The 15,310-nt window shown below is 42.2% G+C and overlaps 3 protein-coding genes across 4 annotated transcripts; 2 read left to right on the plus strand and 1 right to left on the minus strand.

The window, feature by feature from the left end:
* Nucleotides 1-14: 14 nt before the first annotated feature.
* On the plus strand, nt 15-6,494 carry mbd4 (methyl-CpG binding domain protein 4). 2 transcript variants are annotated; one of them, XM_034126389.1, is made up of 9 exons: nt 15-126; nt 252-296; nt 874-1,204; nt 1,307-1,983; nt 2,250-2,315; nt 2,428-2,562; nt 5,523-5,672; nt 5,842-5,945; nt 6,030-6,494. In XM_034126389.1, the coding sequence occupies exons 3-9, from the start codon at nt 1,029-1,031 to the stop codon at nt 6,102-6,104; spliced, it is 1,383 nt and encodes a 460-aa protein (XP_033982280.1). In that variant the 5' UTR covers nt 15-126; nt 252-296; nt 874-1,028; the 3' UTR covers nt 6,105-6,494. The 2 variants fall into 2 exon arrangements, with proteins under 2 accessions (XP_033982280.1, XP_033982279.1); XM_034126388.1 differs by lacking the exon at nt 252-296 and having other exon boundaries at nt 22-126.
* Nucleotides 6,495-6,531: 37 nt separating this feature from the next.
* On the plus strand, nt 6,532-8,596 carry LOC117479498. The gene is made up of 6 exons (XM_034126482.1): nt 6,532-6,781; nt 6,887-7,023; nt 7,111-7,238; nt 7,358-7,417; nt 7,553-7,742; nt 7,905-8,596. The coding sequence occupies exons 1-6, from the start codon at nt 6,772-6,774 to the stop codon at nt 8,013-8,015; spliced, it is 636 nt and encodes a 211-aa protein (XP_033982373.1). The 5' UTR covers nt 6,532-6,771; the 3' UTR covers nt 8,016-8,596.
* Nucleotides 8,597-8,700: 104 nt separating this feature from the next.
* On the minus strand, nt 8,701-15,224 carry LOC117479497 (protein disulfide isomerase Creld1). The gene is made up of 11 exons (XM_034126481.1): nt 14,943-15,224; nt 13,983-14,103; nt 13,806-13,888; nt 13,481-13,591; nt 13,185-13,276; nt 12,845-13,024; nt 12,641-12,736; nt 12,460-12,543; nt 12,021-12,116; nt 10,186-10,326; nt 8,701-10,086 (listed from the first exon to the last, which is right to left on the minus strand). The coding sequence occupies exons 2-11, from the start codon at nt 14,097-14,099 to the stop codon at nt 9,866-9,868; spliced, it is 1,221 nt and encodes a 406-aa protein (XP_033982372.1). The 5' UTR covers nt 14,100-14,103; nt 14,943-15,224; the 3' UTR covers nt 8,701-9,865.
* Nucleotides 15,225-15,310: the final 86 nt, after the last annotated feature.

A 15,310-nucleotide genomic window follows, 5' to 3' on the forward strand; every position in this document is an offset into this window, starting at 1 on the left:
AAGTCTTTGGAGGAGCCTAATGTTGACATCGGAGAGTATGCGGCAAGACAACAGTGACTCTTCACCATGCATATACCGTATAAAGAGAGGGGAGCTGCACTTTTTTGAGAATCAAAGTACTTCCAGGTAAGTTACACTTTTGTTGCTGCTTATTATATGAACATGTGCTCAGTGATATGTTAAATGGCCATATTTAAGCACTTTATGTGACACTGACTGGGGACAGTTTTAACACTTTGCATTTCTCTTAGTTACTCAGGTATTATTTGATCTGCACCAACTCATTTGTTATAAAGGTATGTGTCCTAATTATCCATACCATTTAAAGATTCATTTATATGACAGATTGTTCACAATATACATTTGAATGGAAAAAAGTCAGATGTTGTAAAAACCCTACCGGGGACAGTAGTATAGTAGTATGTAGTATAATACATGGATTTCATCAATGTGTTACTGTAATAATAGGCTACCTACAGGGAAATAAATAGAGGACTCTACTTACCGAGGACATCCAGGTCATTTGAAATGTGTAACTAACTATATGTTTCAGATCTTTTACCAGCCTTTAGAAAACAATTTTCCTTTTATGGCAATATGATGGGCCTGTGTCATCATCTGTTCCTGGAACCCTCCTTGCAGCCATTAGAGGCAGCAATGGAGAAAAAGGATACTACTCTAACTATTGTGCCTAATGGAAAACACCACACCCTTTAACAACCCCTCGATCCAACTGTGAAGCACTTTTACTAAGAGACTATTTCAGCTTCGCTATGACAAGGACTACTACAGGAGGTCCTTCCTTTCTGCTGCCATCTCAATGTATAACCCCTTTCCGTCAGGAGGATTTAATTCGTATATGTCTATCTCTAGATGTAAGGTGAAGAAGACACAGACCAGGAATGACTGCTGATGTGGGAGTAAAAAGTCGGACAATGAGCTGAAGGCCGTAAGCTTCAACAGAGTCTACAACATCAGAATCCAACACTCTATCAACCGGGCTCAATAACAACAGTAATATACCTACCATGATGCATACTGGCTGTGATTTCCAGCTGGAAACCGGTGGAGACATAAATAACCAAAGTCATAATGACAAGGATGACTCATGCCACACTTCCACATTGCCCCCTGGCTGGATCAGAGAGGTTAGGCAGCGTAAAGCAGGCAAGACAGCAGGCAAAATGGACGTCTACATTACAAGGTGTCTCATAGTTTTCTTTTAAACATACCGTGACTCATGAATAAGTGTTTTTCCGATCAGTTTGCTGAGTGTGTAATGTTCTTTTTCCCTCTGTTGTGTCAGTCCCCAAGGGCAGAGGTTTCGGTCGAGAGCATCCTTGCATGCTTTCCTCATAAAAAATGGAGAAGGGAACCTAGAAATAGACCTCTTTGATTTCACTGCATCCAAGGACGATGCTCTCACCCCTTCGCAATTACTCCCCTCTCAAGTGAAACAGAAGAGAAGAAAGAAAAGAAATGCAGGTGCACCTCAGGAGACAAAAGAAGATGCAACAGAAATACTGGATCCACCTCCTAATAAATCTAAAAAAGCCTCTTCCTCCCTCAGAAGTAAAACTAAAGACAGAAAAGTAAAAAGTGCATGTGTGAAGAGCTTCATAAAAGCACCTTTAACCAAAGAGGATGATGTCAAACTGCAGATGAGCCTTCAGAGGTCAGGTCAGCTGAGAGAGAAGCTACTCCGACTGGCTCCTCCCAGTAACCAACAACACACTCTCATTGTTAGCAAGGATGAAGAAGCAGACTCGAGGCCTTCTGCTCCCAAACTGAATGTTGAACCTGCCACTGAGAGTGAGGATGAGGGTGAGGATGAACGAGGCAGAGATGAGCTGCAGATTCACAGCAAAGGTGCCAACAAATCTAATTCTGATCTGGAGGCAGATGCTGAGGATGAGGAAGAGGAGGTGTTGTTACCTGACACCACTGGTGGGAGCTGCACACCAGTGAGAGATTCCCAGAATAGTAAGTATGATCTGCAATGTCTGACAGCGTGTAAAGGTAGCAGTTTAAGTAAGTGTTATTTTTCTTTTAACTTATTTAAATTCTAGCATGTATGATCAGTTAAAACAGAGGGCCTCAAACAAAAATGCACAAATGAGTAGTGTGATTCATTTGAGTTCCCACCAAGTATTTGAAATATATGTCTTGATGAAGAAGTCTGACAGTATAGATCATAACAAATGTGTTTTTTTAAATAATATATACATAAATGTTTCCTGTTTGCCTAGGGTCCAAGTGCGGGGAAGACAAACGCAAAACAAGCCCTTATTTTAGAAGGAAACACCCCAGTGATGGTAATGTTAAATTGTTTATAAAAGAAGCAAAATGAAAGTTTGTGTATACTTGTATATGATACATTAAGTATACCTTAACATTTAAGAAGATATGTACACTGTCCATACACAGACCTTAGCCCCCCCAGGAGGAAGGCCTTCAAGAAGTGGACACCTCCCCGCTCACCCTACAACCTCGTACAGGAAACACTTTTCCACGACCCCTGGAAGCTTTTGGTGGCCACCATTTTTCTGAATAAGACGAGTGGTAAGATCCAACATACACACATTGCATTGCAACTAGGGGTGCATACCGGTTCCCGGTATTACCGAAATACCGGTTACTGGTGGCTACGGTATACCGTATCGAAATCAGATCCGGTTTTCGATTTTTTTTAATATATAAAGTGAGGCGTAATATCCTTAAACTCACGCCCAAACCGCCAGCCAATCAGATTGCGCATCTTGCAACGGCTTCGGTGATTGGCTTAATTGCCAAGCAACGCCCTTCACCTTCCTCCCGAACGTCTGAGCCTTTCGGTTAGCTTTCGTTTTTTCATTAGCTCGATGTCGGCACGAAAATCTAAAGTGTGTCTGCATATGACTGCCAGTCTGAATGGTGTGGTCTGTAACCACTGCAAGAAGTTTATTTCTGCGAAAGGCGGCAACACATCCGACCTCTCAAAACATTTGCTACTGTCACATAAAATCGGAGTACAGGAATGTACAGTCTTCAAGCCCGTGTTGTCAAGCGTGTTTTTCATTGTTTGTTCAGTACTAAAAGGTCGAAGTCAAGGTTCAAGGTTCAAGGTTCTTTATTGTCAATCTGACATAGTTACAGAGTAATTATGTAGTTGAAAAACTTATGTCACAGGCTTCTCCAACAATGCAACATAATAACATAATAACAATAAGAGCATGAGCAATACAAAAATAATAATAGTTATAAAATGAAATAAAGTTATGATGTGGAATAGTGCAATAGAGTCTATATACAAGTTATTGGAATGATATATATATATTAGGTATTAGATACATACTACTGAGTAGCAGATGAATGTTTGATGTTGTTTCAACAGTTCCATTTTTTAACAGTCTCACTGCCCGCGGGAAGAAACTGTCTCCGAATCTTCTTGTCCTTGCCAGGATGCTGCGGTAACGTCTACCAGACGGCAACAGAAAGAACAGTTTGTGGCTGGGGTGATGGGGGTCTTTGATAATCCGTAGTGATTTCTTCGTGAGCCGCTGGGAGTAAAGGTCCTCCATGGATGGCAGCTCCGTCCTGGTGATGTGCTGTGCAGTTTTCACCACCCTCTGTAAAGCCTTACGATCGAGGTCGGTGCAGCTGCCGTACCAGGCCGTCATGCTGCCAGTCAGGATACTCTCTATCGTGCACCTGTAGAAGTTGCAGAGTATCCTGGAATCCATTTTGAACCTCCTCAACCTGCGGAGGAAGAAGAGCCGCTGTCGAGCTTTCTTGGTGATGGTGGTGGTGTGAAGAGACCATGTCAGGTCCTCAGTGATGTGGACCCCAAGGAACCTGAAGCTTTTGACTCTCTCCACCGTAGTCCCATTGATGGCGATGGGGGCGTGTCCCTCTCCCTGCTGCTTCCTGTAATCTACAATCAGCTCCTTTGTTTTGCTGATGTTGAGATGGAGGTTGTTATCCTGGCACCAAGATGTCAGGTTTTCGACCTCCTCTCTGTACGCCGTCTCGTCATCGTCTGTGATCTGGCCGATGACGGTCGTGTCATCAGCAAACTTCACGATGGTGTTGGAGCTGTGTGTGGCCACGCAGTCGTGGGTGAACAGGGAGTAGAGGAGAGGGCTGAGCACGCAGCCTTGAGGGGCACCGGTGTTTAGAATCAGGGTGGAGGATGTGATGTTTCCCACCCGCACTGCCTGGGGTCTGCCCGTCAGGAAGTTCAGGATCCAGTCACAGAGGGCGCTGTTGAGCCCGAGGTCTCTGAGCTTGATGGCCAGCTTGGAGGGCACAATGGTATTGAATGCTGAACTGTAGTCAATGAACAGCATTCTCACATATGTGTTCCTGTTCTTCGGGTCCAGGTGTGAGAGGGCAGTGTGGAGGGTGAGGGCTATGGCGTCGTCTGTGGACCTGTTTGCTCTGTAGGCAAACTGCAGGGGGTCCAGAGATTCAGGGAGGGAGGAGGTGATGAATAATTTGACTAACCGCTCAAAGCACTTCATTATGATGGAGGTGAGTGCTACTGGGCGGTAGTCGTTGGGGCAGGTGATGATTGTCTTTTTGGGGACAGGAACGATGGTGGAGTGTTTAAGACATGTGGGGACTACAGACTGCAGCAGGGACCTGTTGAAGATGTCTGTGAACACCTCTGCCAGCTGAACTGCACACACCCTGAGAACACGGCCAGGGATGCCATCAGGTCCAGGAGCCTTGTGTGGGTTAACCCTTTTAAAGGATTTACACACATCTGCCCTATTTAAAACAAAAGGGCAGTGTAGCTCCTGGTCCCTCTGTACCTCCACAGCCCGGCTGCTCTCAAAGCGTGCAAAAAAACTGTTCAGCTCATCTGGGAGAGATGCGCACGCAGACACTCCCGCAGCACCCCCCGCTGCTCCTTTGTAGTCAGTCATTGTCCTTAGTCCCGCCCACATATTCCTAGTGTTACAGCCTTTGAAGTCAGATTCCACCTTTTCTTTGTATTGTCTCTTTGCATTTTTAATTGCTCTCCGGAGATCATACCTAGACTTCCTGTACTCCTCCAAATCTCCCGCTGTGTGCGCGATAGTGCGCGCTCTCAGCTTGCAGCGCACATCGGAGTTTATCCATGGCTTTTGATTTGGGAATGTCCGTACAGAAACCTTCGGTACCACGTCATCGATGCATTTCCCAATGTAGCAGATGACAGTATCCGTGTGTGTGTTGATGTTATTGTCCTCAAACACACTCCAATCCGTGGATGCAAAGCAATCCTGCAGTGCCTCATCTGACTCCTCGCTCCATCGTTGTACAATTAATTGTAATATTCATTTGACATGTTAACTATATCATAAAGCGCTTCAATTTTTCCCTTATGCAACATGAAAGTATCACGATATGTATCGGTCGAGTATCGGTATCGTTCAGTGGTATCGGTCGGTATCGGTATCGTAAAAAAGCCAACGATATGCATCCCTAATTGCAACAGTATTGTATCAACCAGGAATTCAGTCTAGAATTCCTCTTCCTTTTTTTAAATTCTTCAGGCAAGATGGCCATACCAGTGCTGTGGCAGTTCTTTGAACGTTACCCGTCTGCAGAGGTGACCCGGGAGGCCGACTGGAAGCCCCTGTCTGAACTAATGAAGCCACTAGGCCTGTATGAGCTCAGAGCAAAAACACTCGTACGCTTCTCAGGTGAATGTGCTGGTCTTTTATACATGATGGATAACAGCTTCCAGTTTTGTGCTCAGTTATTGAAGTAATATTGAAGTAATAATATGTTGTTCCTGTAGATTTGTATGGTTTAGCCATGATACAATACTAGTTGCCAGAAATACCTCACAATCCATTTTCTCCTGCGTAGATGAGTATCTAACTAAACAGTGGCGTTACCCCATTGAGTTGTACGGTATTGGGAAGTACGGCAACGACTCCTATAGGATCTTCTGTGTGGACGAGTGGAGAGTGGTCAGTTAAATCCAAACGTTTTTGTTTGTTTTATTATGTTTATTAATGCCAAATCTGACATGTAATCCTATTTGTATGTCAAAGGTGAAACCTGAAGATCACATGCTGAACAAATACCACGACTGGCTATGGGAGAACCATGAAAGACTTGGAATCTGAAATCCAAAATATGAAGAACTGCAAAGAAGATTTGCTGTGGAAACAAGCAAGAAAATCAGATGCATCACATAAACCATTTCAATATTAGCATTATGATGAACTTGCATTGTTATACCTGAATGTGTCTATAATTATGCACTGAAATGTCTCCTTACTTTTAAAAAGTTTTACTTAACGTGTAATAAAATGTTTTAAGTAGTTTAAAAGTTGAAATTAGTCATTACTCACTCAGTCACCAGACTGGTTATGTTGTTCCATGTCTTTATATATAGATGAGATCAGGAGACATCTTCCGACTGTATCTGGTTCATCTACTGTCAGAGTCTAATAATCTTTCTTTTTGAGTGCACTGATGCATGTCCTTACAGTCTACGCAGCAGCTTTCTTTATGACGGGGGGGGGGGGGGGGGGGGGGGAACCTGATTCCCAAGGCAACTGTTGCCGCCGCAAAACACTCAGTGAATGCACAGGCATGTCACAGTTAATCTCTAACTAGTGCCGCTGCACTAATTTGCTGTACTTAAATTTAGGGTATGATTTACCAGAAATCATAATGTGCTAGTTTAAGAAAACTATTTAATTGTTCAGGTTTTTTAACACGTTGAGAATTTTCATTCTACAAAAAGTTCTCTGGTGGATGAACTGAAGGAACAGCTTGAACTACAAAATGAGACTACGTAAGGAAACAAAACCATTTTTCTATTTGTTGTCTATTTTAGTGCGACTAGTAAAATCTTAAACATGCGCTGTGATTTTGTTTTTCTAAACCTTCATCACCACAGCAGCTATCTCCATAGCTTCCACCCCAGTGTGTATTCCTCAAGACACACTTCCTGTCCGGCAGAGTCGCTGTCTGGTGGTCACCCAAACTACATTTCCCAGCATCTCAAACTCTGCCCGGCTCTGGGCAAGCAGTCAGGTGAGCAGAGATTTATTGTCTGACTGTCTCAAGGGAATAAAGTGTTTGAGCTAAGAAAAAATAAAAGTTCATAAATCTGCTTTCTAGAGTATCCCAAGACTGAACCCTTTACATCCACCTTTGGTTCATAAACGCATCGTCAGCCTGGAGACACCAGCTGTTCACCACCACAACCACCAGAGGACACTGATAATGCAGAGGAGAGAGCACCAGAGGTAGGAGCATCTGAACAATTCCCCATTACCATTTTATTAAAACTGAAAATCACTAATGCCTTAGCAACCTTTTAGAAGAGCTGAGGTCAAAAGTCACTGACATGTAGTTGATGTTTCAGGTATCATCAAGTGTGGAGAAAACCTTTTTATGGATCCAGCAGTGAGAGAGACGAGTACAGGTACAATTAAACACTTTCACCTTCTGAACTGTTGAGTCTCTTTCTATTATCCTCTAAAATCTTCTTCTAAAAACAGTACACACTGAATATAAAAATTCAGTGTTGACATAGAAAATCAATTATTTGTTCCTTTAGGAAGGAGTTGTTAGAGCATTTAAAGAGGCAAATGGAGGAGAAAGGCATATCACTGAAGCTACATGTGGCCAGTAAAGTGAAGGAAGCCGAGAATCTACGGGAAGTGGACCGCCTCGCACTGTCCGGTGAAAGAGAGCTAAGGATCCAGCACAGCAAAGCAATGACAGCCTACAGAGATGAGAACAAGAGGGTAAAGTCCAACACGACATACATTATGTATCCACTGCTAATGCCTTTGTAATGCCTTCACAGTGTAATGATAATGCTTTAACATGGTGCATCTTCTCAGGTTACAACAATATAGGAAGTGTTTGAGGTTCTTCCCCTGTGTGTCTCTGGTGTGTGTGTGCAGCTAATGGAGCAGAGCTGGAGGGACAGAGCACTAACACGCTCCCAGGAGACCCTAAAGGAGAGAGAGATGCTCTGCCTCAACCCCATTAACTGGAATGGAACACTGAAATAGGTCAAACTTCAACATCCAGAGTCAAAACTTCAGGCTGGCCTCGCAGCAGTGTTTGGGCATGCATGAGATTCAGATGAAACTGGGATGCAACATATATTGTACATGCAATTAGAGCTGTGGTATAGCTATAAAAGGGCCTTAGGGTTTTTCTAAACAAAGGAGAACCAAATGAAAATCTTAAGCATTATTTGAATGTATAAGAATGATGATTTGTCTCTTATTTTATTAATGTTGTGATATTGCTGTTGGTTCCGATAAAGTAAAAGGCAGTAAAAAGACTTATGAGCACTTGTGCATTGAGTTCCATTATCAGAATCAAAACTGATAATGCCTACAATACCCACAATGCAATCCAACCACTAACACGCTTACTAGACGATATGGATTCAACAGCCCTAGTCAAACAGCTCCATCTGGAGTCACCAAATATTTCAAACTGCTTTTTTTCCCACACACTGTTTATGGAGTATTTCTTCCCAAAACCTGCTAAAAGACTGATTGTAAAATAGGTGGAGTTCCCCTTTACAGGTTTCTCTCAGCAAATGACTTCCTGCATGTGCTATAATTTAGAATGCCACATGCAATAGCAGAAAATCAAAGTCCACAAGTTTGAATGTTGTTACTCATTCTGTTTAAAGAGCTGAGGAAGCCTGATCAAGTTAAATAAAACATTTGAATAAAAACATAAAGTGTGACAGACTTTTTATTGTAAAGCAAACATAACTGACTATTATAACTAATAATGACTGTAACAGTTTCCACATGAAGAAAACCAAGCACAGAGGAGATGGTTGGGTAAGAAGTGACACTGTGGCCTTCAAACATGATGCTACTATATCTGCTACAATTACAACTGAACAGATGAAAATAAAACTGTATTGAGAATACACACACAAATACACATAGGAAATGTAAAGACTAAATATGATAACAAAAATCTTTAAATATATAAATATTGCTTTCAAAATAAATAAAAGGCGACAGAAAATGGCTTTAGTCATCCAGATCCATAGTTGGTAGGTACCTAAAGCACATTCCTTCACACACTCATTAAATGGTCGATAGCAGTAGTGTTGGGGATCCAGCAGCTGGTGAAGTCAGTCTTCCATGCCAAAGTAAGACAATAAAATAATGCATACAGTGTAGTACCTTTCATTTCAAACCCTATTTTCATGCATTATTACTAAAAAGAATCATTCAGCAGGTAAAGAGGTAAAGTTCTGTGAACATAAACAAACCATGAGCTCATCATGGAAACATCCCAGGGTTTCAATGAACTCTCCTTTTTGGGCGATTAAGTAAATTCCTAACATTTCCCTTATCTAACCTCTGCCTATTGCAAGTAGCTTGGGTGCTGCAGTAACCTGATAAAACTCACAATCAGCCCATGGGAAACCCTCTGCTTTACAGCTTTGAGATAATAAAAAACATGATGGACATGATGACTGGAGGTTTCGATAGTGTGGAAGAAAAAACGACATCATTTCAAAGTTGAGGCATGAGACATCCAAATGCATAACAGATTTTAACAATCAGTAGTTGTCTTCATGTCACCCTTGTTCCCAACAGAGTTGAGTTAGGGGACTAAGTTCATCTCCTTTATATCAGTGCAGTGTTGCTTTGTCATTCCTCTTCCAAGATTAATGGCTTGATAGCCTTCAAGTTCTCCCTTTTTCTTGCATTATCCTATTCATAAACATAAATGAAACCAAGTCCTTTCAAGTAACTCCCAAAGTAAATCCCTGAAAGGTTAGCATTGCAGGGATACTTTCCTGCCCCCCGGTTGAGTCTTATTCACCTGACCTGGCCGGTATTCCGGTGTCCTTTCTAACATCGAGGCTCCGGAAAGTCTAGCGTCCCTTCATAAATCCATCCAGCATTAGGTCTCCCTTTTCTGTGAGCCAGTATCCGGCCATGGCAGCTACACCTCCGATGAAAATGGCCGTAAAAACCATGTCACCCTTAGCAGCGAGCGTAGCTATGGCACAAATAACAACGCCAAAGAACATCTGCTGCAGCACGAGGACTTCATCGTCTGTCATGTCGTCAAACAGCCCCTTCTCTGGGCCAGCTGAGGAGGAGGAGGAGGAGGATAAAGAAAGGTTACCAACAGATCTGAGAAGCTGTCAGCAATATATGTGTTTGGACATATAGTGGTGCGGCTGCTTACCTGGAGGCTTGTTCTCAACACATATGCTGTCTCTTCTAATGAATCCATCAGCACAGTCACAGTGGAAGGACCCCTCCTCATTGATACAGGCCTCATTGAGTCCTGGGCATGCTATTGCACGATCACTACATTCATTGATATCTGTGAGGAGAGAAGAAAGCCGTTTAATGCAGTTCTCTGTTACTTTTGCCATCATTTGTGTGAACTATGATGGCTATTTGGTTTACTACAGCGGTATATGAACCCATAAAAAGATTCTACAGTGATTTCATTGCAATTAAAAATCAAAAGGTTGTCCAAATGACTACATCATGATGCTGGGCTATGCTAACATTGTAGCTGGTCCATCAACAAAAAACATAATTTCAATAAGGCATAAATACGGCAGCAATGTTTTAGTCTATAAACATAGATATCTAAATACAGTGGAACTTAACAAAATTATAAAAATGTACCAATATTTATTATTGATGACAAGCGCCAGGTAAAATGTCCTGTCTTGATGTGAGCAGCGTTTTAATTTGTTTAATCCTCCAGCCCTCTTGTTGCACATCCAGCTTGGTCAGCTGTGTTCGATTTCCAAAATGAAAAAAAGCTATTAAGACTTTTTGCTGATGACCAGCAACGTGCAGTCAGTGGAGGCAGGGGAGGCAGAGCCTCACCTGTCATACTCCAATGTAACGGAAAAACAACTAAAGAAAAACGAAATAGTAATAATAATAAAATGTCTCCACTGATCTGTGTTGTCAGTGTGATTTATGTATGATTCCAATCGCTTTTTATAGTCAAAATCAGCAAATTTGCCGAGCTCCGCTACGGGAGCGATGACAAGTGAGGCAGGGACGAGCTCTGCCTCTCGTAAGCCCACAGTAACTTGCTGGAGCGCGGGCACTAATGCAGCGCGGGCACTTATTTTGTGAGCGCGCTCAAGCCATTTACTGTGGGCTGAGTTGAGGCACAGATGAGCTCTGCCTCACCTCAGAATGCGTCACCCCACAGAAACTGGCTGGAAAGCGGGCCCTAAGCGCATGCCTGTTACCATCTCACTGTAGGTCACCAATGTAATGTATGTAGATCCCTTTATTACATTTATCCTCGCCATCCATAGTATCTAAATAACTTATTTCACGTATATATGATATTTAGGCTCGCTGGTATCAACGGCAATGAAAATGCACCAGGGGAGGCAGCCATAACCTCTGCCGCACTGAAGGGGGCGCACGTGAGCCCACAGGTTCTTGTTGCTACTGTAATTCTACGCAGAGACGGTAGACGTAACAACAAACTAGACTTTTGAAACTACAGGAAGATAAGGAGGACTTTTATAAAAAAGTAATAGAGATTGTTGTCCAGAAGGATAGCATGGACTTCATCTTCAAGTCAAGGTAAGACCACATTTGTAATGAAAATGGGATCTTACTAAGAAAGAACAATCCAATATTTAGATATTGGGTATCCTTTTGTTGAACGGTCTGTTTAAAATGAATCGAAGCATCAGACTAAAAAAGCTTTTGAAAATAACCGAATATTTCGATTAAGGTCAAAATATAATATTTGTAAATCTGACTCAGTGCCTCACCAGCCATGAACCTCACCGCACGTCACTGCTGATGACCTAACCTAAACATTAACCGTCAAGTTATGAGTTTTGCAAATTGAGGTTAATCATCTAGACACGAGCTTGGTGCGCATCACAGGCAACCCAGCATGTTTAAAGTCCCTTTTTATACACAGTGATTTGGGGCATATTTTGTCTAAGTCTAATCAAATACAGTGGACTCCCGCAGTACAAAGGTGTGACACAGAAATAAAATAGAAAAGCGGTATATTCTCACCAAGACACTTTGCTCCTTTCAATTTGTAGCCACGGGAACATTTCTTACAGCGGGCAGGTCCACTTCCCATGCAGCCAACACATGCCTGGTCGCAGCCTGGATACGACAAAACAGAGAGGTCAACATCACACCAAAGAGGGTATTAAGTGCTTTATTGTATAAATAACTTAATTTGTCACACAGTGGAAAATGTTTCCAAATAAATTATTAAAGAAATAAACAGCAGATGAATCAATACAAAAAATAATCATATTAAGTTATTGATTAATCACAGTATTTTACAATTTAATTTCTACAATGTCTTGCAAATGTAACTGAAAACCTGACTCTTATAAAAAATAATCAAAAATCAAACTCGCTGCAGAAAACCTACATATCTTGAAATTACATACAAAACTTGTATACTGTCAAAAGCAACCAAAATGTCAACTGATCGTACCTCTGCACTCGTATGCTCCCTCTGTGTTGTGACAGTAGGTGTTAGAAGGACAACGAGCCAGCTCTGTTCCACACTCGTCAATGTCTAAGAGACAAACAAGGGCAGTCAAACAACACACATCCAGAAAACTAGCACAAGAGTGGATGAAATGCTACCACGTGACAGCTAAAGCCAAACTCACCCACGCACTTGTTGTCATGAAGGATCCAGCCGGGTTTGCAGTCGAGGCATTGGAAGTGCTGTGGCCCTGCACATTTCTTACATGAGTGGTAGCAAGCTACAAAGGGTGAGAGACGAGGAGACAGTGGAAAGGTCAATTTAAGATGACCTCAATCTGAATTAAATACACGTAGATGGCTGAAACAGTTGTCTGAATCTCGGGCACCTGCACAGGCTCCTATGCTGTTGTTGGAGCTTTTCTCCCTGTAGTAGCCATCCGCACAACTCTGGCACAGATGGCCCGAGTATCCGGGATCACAGACACACTCTCCATCTCCGAGGCGAGTCCCCTCCCCCTCACAGCGGCCCAGACCTCCACACACACCATCAGGGCTGGACAGACATTCTGTGTTGGACAAATATCCTATTAGAGATATTCTTAAAAGCCAAAGCTCTGAGTTAGCCTGTGGATTTTGCATCATTATGAAGTCTTAATCACTCTTGATGGTTAAGTTATCAACACTCATATCAGGAAGCTTCTATTTAAATATTTAGGTTTTTCACACCTTTGCAGTCAGGTCCAAAGCGTCCAGGTGGACAGCAGAGTCTCAGCTCCTCTATGCACAGCCACTCAGACAGGTCCGGTGCCTCCTGCTGCCTACAGGACACACACATCATGTCAGTCATGAAGTTAAAACAGAGAATGGTCAAATGTCTTGTTCGTCTTTGTCATTTATGGAGAACATGGAGGGGAACGAATATTTAAAAAACGAAAAGTAATTAATCATCAAATCATTTTTCTTGGTGTACCTTGGAATGTTTTTTTTTCAATCATACAACCTAACACATATTTTACATTTACCTGTGGAACCACCATGTCTCCACTTGGTCCTCTATCTGCTCCAGGAGCTGGTTACATTCAAAATCTGCTTTTTCACAAGCAGCTTCTACTATCTCAAGGAGGCGAGTCTCACTGAAACAAAAGACCAACAATTGGAGATGTAACACAAGACAAGATAAGTAGATTAAAAGATAATTTACCCCCTGAACACTGATGGAGCCTTACTCTTGTCCACTGAGATTCAGATTCATTACACTCAGCAAGTACTGACTGACTTTGATAATTACCATGGATAGAAGTAACTCAATAAAATGTAAGTGAGACTCTTAATAACACTTTGTCTTACCTGCGTGCATATTTAGCCAGCTTTTCTTCCTCCCAGGCAGTGTTTCCTCCCCCAAAGTTCTTGTTGGCCGTTATCTCCAAGCCCTGAAAATAGGGACATTTTGAGACTCAGGGATACGGAAAAATAGAACTTTGCTCATGGAGACAAGCATGAATTACAGTTACTGCTGTACAGTACCTTGATGAAACTCTCTGTGAGCTTTCGGCAGGTCTGGCACGGCGCAGTCTGGACTCTCACCACAGAGAGCTCTGAGAGAAGCACCAGAGCAGGCAGGAACGGCCAGGCCCACCACATGATCCTTCAGAAAAACACACCAACACAAAATCAGTTATGTATGGCAAATGTGGAGATTTACATACTTTTCAATGATCAACCTAAATGCCCTGTTACTTTCAGATTAGCTTTATTTATCATGTTTCTCTTGAGACCATGAATGTGGATCAACTGTATGCTACGAAATATTACTGTATAGCGAGGAGGCAAGAACATCCATAGGATAAATGATAAAGCAATCCAATAGAAAGCCATGTAATAAACTGTATAATGTTGCTACATGTAGCATTACTTTAGCAAATTAAAGGTTTAGAACTTATTTTAGTATTGATGACTGAAGCTGTTATTAAACTGTAGGTTTTTTGTACTTAAACTTGATTGCACTATATTGCTGTCCTGATACTGTATTTAATTGACTTTTTGACGCCAAATATATACAATTATTATTATGCAAGTAGTTTTTAAGATTTGGGTGATATTTTAACAAAAAGCAATGCAACTCTCAAGGTAACTCAGTGAGTGGCCTGTTGATAATAAGTCGTTTTTTCTTTTTCTTTACTCCAAAACCGCGATTAGCATAGTGGGATGCTGTTCTCCGGGTGTGAGGCGTTAGCTTAGCTAGCTCAGCATCAGCACCACACAAAATGAGCAGCTGGCTAAGGTCAATTGCTAGCTGCTAGCCTAAGCTAACATGATCTATTATTGTCTGCTAATCCGTCCGATGTCTCTTTAAACTCTATCAAACTCAGCAACTGCGTTCTCCTCGCGATATTTAACCCTAAAAGTATCTGATTAAGTGATCTTTACTCCAGTTACTCTGATATTAGCTAGCCAAACTGCTACTTTTGGCTATCATCGTCTTACCTTATTGGATAGCCACCACTTCCTCCGCAGCGCTGATGATTGTCTGAGTCCCTGCTGGTTCACACAATGCAGCAGATTTTTCACATGTTGGACGGACACTTTTATTGACTCAACTGTGCCATTTTGTTTGTTTGTAAGCCAGCTAAATGATAAGCTAGCTAACACTGATATGCAGGTTCGTGCGAGGCTAACCCTGGTCGGGATAGATGAATGAACAGCCTCCAGCTGGTCCACTGTTCTCCAGCTGAGCCACACGGGGTGAGGCACCGCCCAAAGCCGCTGGGATTTAACTCATCCACCAATCAGTCAACATCTATTATACTGACTCTGGAGTGTCAGGTCACACTAAGTACACACACACACACACG

Source organism: Trematomus bernacchii, unplaced genomic scaffold, assembly GCF_902827165.1.
Source record: "Trematomus bernacchii unplaced genomic scaffold, fTreBer1.1, whole genome shotgun sequence".
Taxonomy (NCBI): Eukaryota; Metazoa; Chordata; class Actinopteri; order Perciformes; family Nototheniidae; genus Trematomus; species Trematomus bernacchii.

Coding starts and splice junctions, on each gene's coding strand:
- mbd4 (XM_034126389.1), top strand. CDS start 1,029: ATGATGCATACTGGCTGTGATTTCCAGCTGGAAACCGGTGGAGACATA. Junction 5,673..5,841: donor AACACTCGTACGCTTCTCAG/GTGAATGTGCTG, acceptor TCTCCTGCGTAG/ATGAGTATCTAACTAAACAG. Junction 5,946..6,029: donor GTGTGGACGAGTGGAGAGTG/GTCAGTTAAATC, acceptor TGTATGTCAAAG/GTGAAACCTGAAGATCACAT.
- LOC117479497 (XM_034126481.1), bottom strand. CDS start 14,099: ATGTGGTGGGCCTGGCCGTTCCTGCCTGCTCTGGTGCTTCTCTCAGAG. Junction 13,889..13,982: donor TCACAGAGAGTTTCATCAAG/GTACTGTACAGC, acceptor CCCTATTTTCAG/GGCTTGGAGATAACGGCCAA. Junction 10,087..10,185: donor TGTTGAGAACAAGCCTCCAG/GTAAGCAGCCGC, acceptor CCTCCTCCTCAG/CTGGCCCAGAGAAGGGGCTG.
- LOC117479498 (XM_034126482.1), top strand. Junction 7,239..7,357: donor CAGAGGAGAGAGCACCAGAG/GTAGGAGCATCT, acceptor TTGATGTTTCAG/GTATCATCAAGTGTGGAGAA. Junction 7,743..7,904: donor ACAGAGATGAGAACAAGAGG/GTAAAGTCCAAC, acceptor GTGTGTGTGCAG/CTAATGGAGCAGAGCTGGAG.